The sequence below is a fragment of the Tupaia chinensis genome, unplaced genomic scaffold, assembly GCF_000334495.1.
Source record: "Tupaia chinensis unplaced genomic scaffold, TupChi_1.0 Scaffold000047_1, whole genome shotgun sequence".
Taxonomy (NCBI): domain Eukaryota; kingdom Metazoa; phylum Chordata; class Mammalia; order Scandentia; family Tupaiidae; genus Tupaia; species Tupaia belangeri.
The window spans coordinates 7,739,624-7,748,372 of NW_006159505.1; the positions used below are offsets into that span (position 1 = coordinate 7,739,624).

Below are 8,749 nucleotides of genomic sequence, written 5' to 3' on the forward strand. Positions count from 1 at the left end.
GCTCACCTGCGCCAGACCCAGAAGCAGCAGCGGCAACCGCCAGAACAGCAACCCGCGACCTGCACGCCGAGCCATGAGAAGCTGAGCTGGGGACACAGCTCCGGGCTTATATAGTGCAGCCAAGCCAACTCGTGATCTTTCCAAGTCCCTCCCACGCGGGTGGGTTCGCGCCCCGCCCAGCACGCCAGAGAGCTTGCTTTATCTCTCAGGGCTGGTGCTTTGGGCTCCCCGTCCCGGGCGTCCCTGGCCTGATGCCTGAACCTGCAGCCCAGACCGGAGCCAGCCCACGGGTAGGAACGCCTGTCCTCCCGACAGCGCGTCTGACTGCTCGCCTGTGCGCCTCACCAACTCCGCGGAATTCTGCAGCCGGGTCTGTCCTGGGACCAGGGCATCCCAGGCATCCCGCCGCGCGGCGGTTCCAGATAATGCCTGGCTTCATCCAGGTGTTCACAGCGTCCCGGCCACTGTCTGGCCTTTGGGGTTCGGCGCTCCTCGTCCTCCTCCCCACAAGGACTGCCATTTCTGGAGCTTTTCAGCTCTAGAGGTTTAACTTTCTAGATAAAGGGGAGTATGGTGACTTTCACCTTCCCACCATGCACCCCAGGTTCCCTCCTGGATAGAGTCTTCTCTCCGCCAGCCTGTTGGGCAGGAGGCAGAGGAACTCCTGCTAGTCCGTCCCCACCCAAAGCTCCCCCAACCCCCAACGTGGGCTTCCGCTTTCACAGGTGTCTGGAGACTGCACTTCAGTACAGGTCAGGGATTCCTGCTTCTGTTCCCCCCTTTCCCAGCACTCCCTAGGTATTTTCTGACGAATGGAGGTTTGGCCTGTGGTGGGGGGCGTGGGTAAGGACAGGATAGGGAGCTGCACTGCCCAGTCTCAGGCAAGTCTGGGATGCCTGCCCCAGCCTCTCCTGCCCTAGATGCCCTTGGGGCCAATTCTAGCAATCAAAGGAAACCTGAGTCAAGAAACAACCCCAGGGAAGCTGAGAGTGCTTCTCACTACCCTAGAGAGCTGCAGAAATACCTGCTCGATGCCTGCACCAGCTCTCTACTGGTGTCCTGCTTTTTTCTCACCTGGTTGGCTACATTCTTCTTGCTCACTTCAAATAGTTACTTGAATGTCAAAGCTAGGATTACATGAGTCAAACATTCCTCCTGGGTGCTTGGCAATGACCTGTTCTCCAGAGTTGCATGAAGCTGACTCCAGGGCAGGCTGGGGGGAGCTTTTGCTCTACCTGAACCCAGGGCCAAGGACTTCCTGTCCACACAGGAAATGGAAATGTCAAGGATATCCCGCCCTGGACTCAAAATGTAGAAAACTACCACCAGGAGACCCAGGCTCTATGCACTGTGTGTCCGGGGCTGTGGCCTCAGTGTGGGGGACTGCAGACCTGGGCCTGGAGCACTGACCCTGGGTGTGTGGGGCAGGTCCTGGGAGCCCAGGCCATCTAAAGCAGACCTGAGACTCCTGGGGAGGGCTGGGTTGGCAGCACCAGCCGGCTCTTCTTGGGTCCAGCTGGAGCCTCATCCTCTCCTGGGATCTTGGGGGGTTTTGTGGGGGGCTGAGGGAGGTGGTGCCCAGGGGCCCTGCTGGGTCTCCTCTCCCTTGGGCACCTGCCTTCCTTCTCACCTTTTAACCTCCATGTGGGGTCACTGGTGAGCTGCTGTCTCCCTTGGCTGTCATATGTGGGGTCTGTGGTCAGGTGCCAACTCCCTCCTTCAGGGGCAATGGACTGTCCCAGCACAGGGAATGTCCTTCCCTTGGAACTGGTGACTGAGTATCAGGGATGCTGGCCATGGGTTTTCCCCTTCCTGTGGAAGGGCAGTGACCAGGCAAGCTGGGCCTCCGGGGCAGGGCTGTGCTCATGCCCCCTTCCCTCCCCCACCAAGTCCTAGAGGTTCCCATTGTGTTTGGACAGCAGCTTGGCCACCCACGTGCTCAGCCTTTGTCAGCTGGGTGACAGTGTGGTAGGCAGTTAGTTAGACATGAAAGGGCAGCCCTAAGAGAAAAGTGGGACTCACCTAGCCCCAGGCGCCAGAAGGACGAGGTAATTTGCCATCTTCCTTGGAGCCTGAGGGAAGCGCACAGGGATGATTCCTAGATTTTTCTCTTATCAAAAAGACTGGAATCAGCAGTTAGCGTAATGGCTATGTCGCTGGACTCCCACGTAGTCAACCGCGGTTCGCGTCCTGGACCCAGTGGCTTAAAACTCATGCTGGGCGCGTGTGTGTGCGGGCCCAAGATCCCGAGAGGAGAATGGAGGAGAAGGGATTGCAGCGTGACCATCCCCCCTGGGGGGGGATTTCTTGCTTTCTGTCTCTATGTCTCTGTCTGTCTGTCTGGCGAGCGCATGCGCCCTATAGCGAAAACCTCTCAAAAAAAAAGACCAACACCCTAATCCCCACCCAAGTAAGCTTTTGTCAATGTGCTAATTCCCACTAGGTCAACACCCTAATTTCCACTAGGATGATGAAATAATTAGGCAGTCTAATTAAACAACCTGGCTCACACTGGGCATGCACAATAAGGTTATCAAGTTCCTCATTCCTTACCTGAGAGAAATCTGCAAACACAGGAGAAAACACCGTGAATTCAGACCTCCCACCAATAAATATTCATGATGACCTCTAGTAATAAAAGTAACAATTAACCAGTATCAAACACAGCTGCCACCTGGCAATCTGCCCGCTCAAGAGCCTTTTGGGTGTACTTTCCTTTCTTTCCTATTAAATATTTTTTTCTACCTATTTCATTCGTGGTTGCGGTTTCATTTTGCGCTTAGGGACAGAGCTCTAACTTTAGTGATCTGGACCCAAAGAACCAAGGACTTCACAATGCAGATGGACATTTTCCCATCCGTTAACAACAGGACCCACTTCCTGGGTCCCGGCTTCCCACAGCTCCCTGTAATGCTACCCCCATTCTCCTCCACCTTCGTCCCTCAGCACGTCCAGGACCGGATGCTTCCACATTGGCCTTTACTCTCTCCGTGGGAAGACCCTCTCATTTCCAGAAGTCCCCCAAGAAGAGAACACACACATGTCTGTCCGTTTATTTCAAGGCATGGAGCACTGACGAGTCCCCAACCGGAGGAGGGGGAGAGACAAGAACATGGATACAAAAATCGTGGAATGAAAACGATCAGTTCTAGCTCAGGGCACCACCACGGCGTAGTTTAAGGCTCCGTATGTGTAGATGTACGTGTCGATGCGTGCACACGCACGCACGCACACAGAGGGACTGAGGCCGGAGGCGTACTTTTGCTAGCAGCCCACCTAAAATATTGCAATTATGTTTATTAAAAAAGTGTAAAACAGGAAGACTATGTGTTGGTCTGAGCAAAGTGACAAGCTTGAGCCTCCCTGACCAAGGGGACGCTGGGCAGGCTCAGCCAACCCTGTGCACACCACCGCCCCCCTGCGCACGCTCACTCACACCCAGCCACCTCCACCTGTACCCACACAAGCAGGCGGGGAGTGTCCCAGTACCTACCTACACTGCACTCCTGTCCAGTGGTAGAATAATCCCCTGCATCCTCAACAGAGTGGCCCTAGCCTGTTCCTGATGCCCCTCCTGGGTAACCTGGCAGCCCCGGCAGGGTCTCAGGAAGGAGGGCATAGGCATCAGGGCATCTGAGCCCCGCGACTCCTGGGGGGCCCTGGGCCACTCCGGGCTCCTGGTTTGCTCCTTGAAACCTTCCCACTCACTGTGGCATGGGTATGACCACCACCCAGAGCCTGGGCAGGCCTTCCCAGCCCCCAGATCCATCAATCCCACGAGGCAAGTGGAGACTGGACCGGGGACGGCCAGGCGTGATGACCAGGGAGCGCCTCGCACAATAAAAGCTGCATTTGGCTTTAGCATTAAGGCCGGCCTGGGCGGAAGGCCCTGCAGGTGAGGCCAGGGTCCCCCATGTGGGGCCCAGCACAAGCAGGCCGTAGTGTCCCGCAGCCCCCAGGTCCCTCCTGCTGTCCTGTCCTGTCTGCACCGTGGGCCCCTCCGTCACAGTGTCTGTGCTTGCCGGGCCTCTCTGCCTCCCTGGGCCGACTTAAAGTGCTGGGTGCCTGGGAGGGAGGGTCTGGGGCTGGCCAGGAGTTCTGCAGGTGACGTCCTCACTGCCAAGCGGCTCTTATTTGAGGATGCAGTTGATAAACAGCTGACGCGCCAGGAACACCCAGAGCAGGAACCATGAGCGGGGACTCTGCAGGAGGCCCGGGGCTGGTGTGTGCCCAGCTCGCACCGTGGAGCTCAGCATGGCGGAGAGGTGCCTGCAAGGGAAGGGTGGGAGATGGTGCTGGGGCCAAGATGCACTTCTGACTCTAGGACCGGGGATGATAAAGGTTTGTCTTTGGAGCCCCACAACCTGTGGGACTTTGTCACGGCCACCTGAGCAGATACACATGCCCTGGGTATGATGCCATGTGTCTACTGTATTGGGTTGTTGGAAAAGTCATGATGCATTTTTGCATTGAAAAAACAAAAAATACATCACGACTTTTCTGCCAATCCAATAATTCGTGCAGAAGTTTCTGCTGTTCCTCTGACGACTGCCTGCATGGCAGCAAGCCACGCAGAGTGACACAATCTTATTTTTGGCCCACACACCCTAAAAAAGGGCCAGGCTTCTGTGCAAATGGTGTGACTCAAGTCACAGCAGGGCAGGAGACTCTTGCCAAAGGAAGGGGTGGCTTACTCATTGCACTGGTATTTGCTGCCAAGGCACTCTTGCATCCCATCCCGGGCATTCTGTCTTCCCTGGCGTTCCACGGCTGCCATAGTGCCAGGAGCCCACGGGGAATCACGGGGACTGTACCAGCTGTCCAGTGCTAACTGGGTGCCTGACTCAGCTCACCCCCGCACCCCATCTTCAGCCCACACACGGGGCACTGCTATAAACTCTGTTTCACAGAGGGGAGGCTGAGGTGCCCAAGCCCACAGCCAGGAGCCACACAGCACGGATCACAGTCAGGAGTCCGCTCTGGGACCTCAGCTGGATGCTGGGGTGTCCGCCAACAGGAAGAGCCCAAGTAGCCCGGCGGCCCATACCTACTTGGGCCATGGACACCCTGGGGCGTTTCCTGCTGGCTCTCCCACCGAGCAGATACCTAGGTGCTTGGGGCCCAGTGTCAAGCAAGGATGCCCGGGAGGGACTGCTGTACTGGGCTCAGTTTCTCTCTGCTGCTGTTGTCCCCACACACTAGGGGGTTTCTCCTGGGCCTACTCCAGAGCCCAGACCTGGCCTAGTACCTCCCTCAGGTGAAGCCTATCTGTGGAGCTCCTGCTGGGCCTCCCTTATGGACAGGATGGCCTCGTGCAGTGCCTGCAGCCGCTGTGCCTCCTTCCTGCACCAAGAGCAGGGGCTCTCGCTGTCTGGGATGGCCAGGGGGGCGGGAGGGACACAGGGAAGGAGAGAGAAACGAGGATGAGCTGGGGTATTGGGTGGGAGGCAGGAAGGGTCACAGGGTTGCACAGGCTCCGGCCCTGCCTCACCTCTTAAGTGACCTGCAGGACTAAGCTAGGTACAGGGAGTCGGAGAAGGCCCCGAGGGGGTGCTTCTGGAGGGAACCCCAGGCTCAGCTGGTTTCTGACAAGCCCTGGGAGAAGTGGCCAGGGTGGCTCATCCACCACAGAGGCAGGGACCAAGCTGGAGAGACACAGGCTGCCCAGTGAGAGCACGGTTCTCGGTGGCAGCAGAGGCCCACGGTGGCAGGAGCAGGACCAGAGGGATGATGCCTGGCTGCCTCACAGCACCCCTGCCATCCAAGGGAGCCCCTGGCCTAGTCCCCTCCTCCTTCTTCCTCCAGCCCCTGCTATGTCCTCATCAGCCCTTCAGAGGCTGAGTGGGCACAGACCCCTTGGAAGACCGAGGGCAGGCAGAGGAGCTCCCTGGCAGGGATGCAAACCCATACCTGGGAGGGAGCATGTCTGCCCTTCCTCTGCTGCAGAGGGGCTAAGGAGGGGCAGTTCCCCCCATCCAGTCCTCCTGGCCAGGTCAGGATCCAAAGTTCCCACCAGATGGTGCTCGGGGCCAGGGCCAAGGAGGGCTCACCGGGAACGAAGCTGCCGTCCTCGTCCTCATCGGAGAGCTCTGGGCAGGACTCGGGTGTGGAGCCGCTGCTCTCGGTGACCTGGCTGTGGCCGGAGGACTGGCCACTGGCCTTGAGGAGCTGCCTGTCTCGGCCAGGCCTCTGCAGAGAGATGGAGCCACTGCAGCAGGGTCCACCTGCACCCACCTGCACCGGCCCTTGGAGCGACGGGGCCACGGCTATGCATAACAGCACTAGAAAGGGCTGCGTGCGTAAGGCAGGTGACGTGGTTTGGAGAGAGGCAGTTTGAATCCTGGCCTGGCGTGGACTGGAGCCGCCATGTCCCCTCTCTGGACCGCAGTTTCCCAGTGAGCCAGTGCAGAAGGGCCCGCCCTGTGTGTATAGGGTTGTGCCCAGTCAATGCAGAGACACCAGCATGCACGGCCGTGGATGGTTCTGGTGCATGCACAGCAAGAGTGGATCAGAGCTGGGGCCGCTGAGTGAGCCGGTGGAGCTTCACAGAAACCTCCAGGTGGCTGGAGTTCCCAACACTGAGGGACTTCTCTGAAGGAACCTGTGGGCTCAGCCAGCTGCCAACAAGCCCCAGAAATATAGGAGTGGCCACGGCGTGTGGCTTGCCCATCCAGGGGTACCTTGAGTGCACAAGGAACCATGGATGCAAATGGATGCTTACAGGCCAGGGGGAATAGCAGAATCAGACTGTGGGGCCGCCACAAGGCAGAGAAGTGACTGGTGGAGTCAGGAGTAGAGCAGGTGGGTTGAGGGGTGGGACAGGGAGGTTGAGTACGAGGTGAGGGGTGGCAACTACCTGGGATGTGTTTGCGCCTTGGTGGGGCTGAGGAGTGGGAGGAGGAAGCAGAGGGCTCTAGGGGTGGACACCTGGCGGAAATGGCCAGGAAAGTGTGGAGAACTGGGTGGGGACGGGTGGGGCTGACGGCAGGACAGCGGAGCCTCTGGGCCTGAGCCTGGGGGAATGGCTACTGTGGTTCAGAGGAGCCATGCAGCGTGTGGGGGTGGGGAGGGCATGACGAATGTCTGCCTCGTGACACCTCTTGCCCTGGCACCTGGCCAGGGAGAAGGCAGAACACAGGTGGGTGGGTGATCACAGGGCCTGTGTCTTGCTAGAGAAATTAAAATTAGGGCTATCCTTCCCCTTCTAAGTCTGGCCTAGGCCCTGCAGCCCTCAACCTGCCCTGCACAGGCCACGCCCAGCTGCACACAGCAGGGCAGCACACCCTGAACTTGGGTAGGTCAGGTCAGGGTCCCCTGGTGGTGGGTTGGGTGCCACCTGGTGGCCACCTCTGGCATGGCATGTGGAGGACACCAGGCTTTCCTCAAAAGCCACACCTAGTCCAGGGTGATGGCAGCTCCTTCTTTATTCATCCTGGCAGCTTCCTGCCCTCCCTCCCACCTTTCCAGGCTCAAGATCTATGCGAACACTGGCTCCTCCTCCTTCTCCTCTGGCAAGTCCCTGGGCTGCCCAGACCCACGGTTTCATCATCTGTTGAGTGAGTAATGCTACTCTGACTCAGCAGAGGACTGGACATAGCCTGGGCACACCGCCTGCCATGGGGTGGCTGGGAACTGGGCAGGCATGCAGAGCCAGGAATCCTGGGTATCTGGGCAGGGGAGGGGAGGAGTCAGGGCCAGAGGAGAGAGAGATCAGGGATAAGGATGTTAGGCAGAGGGGAGGTGGTGCTGGGGGATTCAGGTAGTGGGAGGGAGTAGCCGGAGGGAGTGTAGGTGGCCACACCTGCAGCTGAGATAGCTGGGCAGAGGCCCTGGGGGTGGGTGGTGCTGACCTGGTGCCTGGACCCAGGGCTGCTCAGGAATGTGGCACATCAAGATAAACATGATGTCTGAGGAATAAAATCCTGGACAAAATAAATGTTGGAAATTGTGAAGATTTTTACTCATTAGACTTTTTGTTTTGTCGAATTTGAAGCCGGCTTATTTACAGAAGTCAAATGATCTTGAAAAGCATTGAAATTAGTATGTATGAGTGTTCTCTTTATAAACCAAATGGCATGGATTTTCTTAAGGCCTCTGATCACAGAGGCACAACATATAGTCCTGACACGTACGTATTAATGTACACACATACACATGTAGAAAGACTTTAGAACAATCTCCCACGTCATTAAGAGAAAACGTTTATGAAACGGAGCTGGAGTAGGTGGGGCAGTCTTGGAAGAGACAGTGAGGCTAAGAGTCTTTCTAGATCTTTTATCAGTCTGAGGAGCCCGGCAGGGTTGGGGCCAAAGAAGCAGCATGAAAAGGGCTGTACATTTGAATTTTATATTTTTAGGCATTTATAAAGAAATGTTGAATAGTATTTGTCATTTGTAATGACCTAGCTTAGGTGTAGAAGATGTTGAGATGCCTCTCTTTCTGAGATGGAGGGTCAGAGGCGTCCTAGTGTGTCTGGAGGCTTGTAAAGCGCTGTTGGCCTGATGGGTGGTTTCCTAGTCACAGACACAAAAAGAGGGTCTAGCAAACGTCTCTTTCCATCCTCTTGAAGTGCAACTGTGGGGAATGCGTGATCCACTGTGAGTCAGGAAAGCGACTTTGCCACGCCGGCTGGGTGTCTCTGTGGATTCCAGCCTAGCATGTAACTCGAGGGTCAAGGGCTGCCGGCAGGAGTGTCTGGGCTTCCCTGTGCCGGAGCAGCTGTCACCTGTTTGTGTTCTGTCTCTTTCCC

The 8,749-nt window shown here is 57.1% G+C and overlaps 1 protein-coding gene and 1 long non-coding RNA gene across 2 annotated transcripts in view; both read right to left on the reverse strand.

Annotated features, from left to right (window-relative positions):
- Positions 1–77, reverse strand: part of LOC102502580 (tumor necrosis factor receptor superfamily member 23) — a 26,602-nt gene extending 26,525 nt beyond the window's left edge. The window contains exon 1 of the mRNA XM_006141168.3: positions 7–77. Within this exon, the coding sequence (XP_006141230.1) occupies positions 7–75 (69 nt within the window). The 5' untranslated portion in view covers positions 76–77. The remainder of the gene's footprint in view (positions 1–6) is intronic.
- Positions 78–3,039: 2,962 nt separating this feature from the next.
- On the reverse strand, positions 3,040–6,188 carry LOC114009138 (uncharacterized). Its single transcript, XR_003550611.1, has 2 exons — positions 6,051–6,188; positions 3,040–4,269 (listed from the first exon to the last, which is right to left on the reverse strand). It is a non-coding gene; the product is annotated as an uncharacterized LOC114009138 (long non-coding RNA).
- Positions 6,189–8,749: the final 2,561 nt, after the last annotated feature.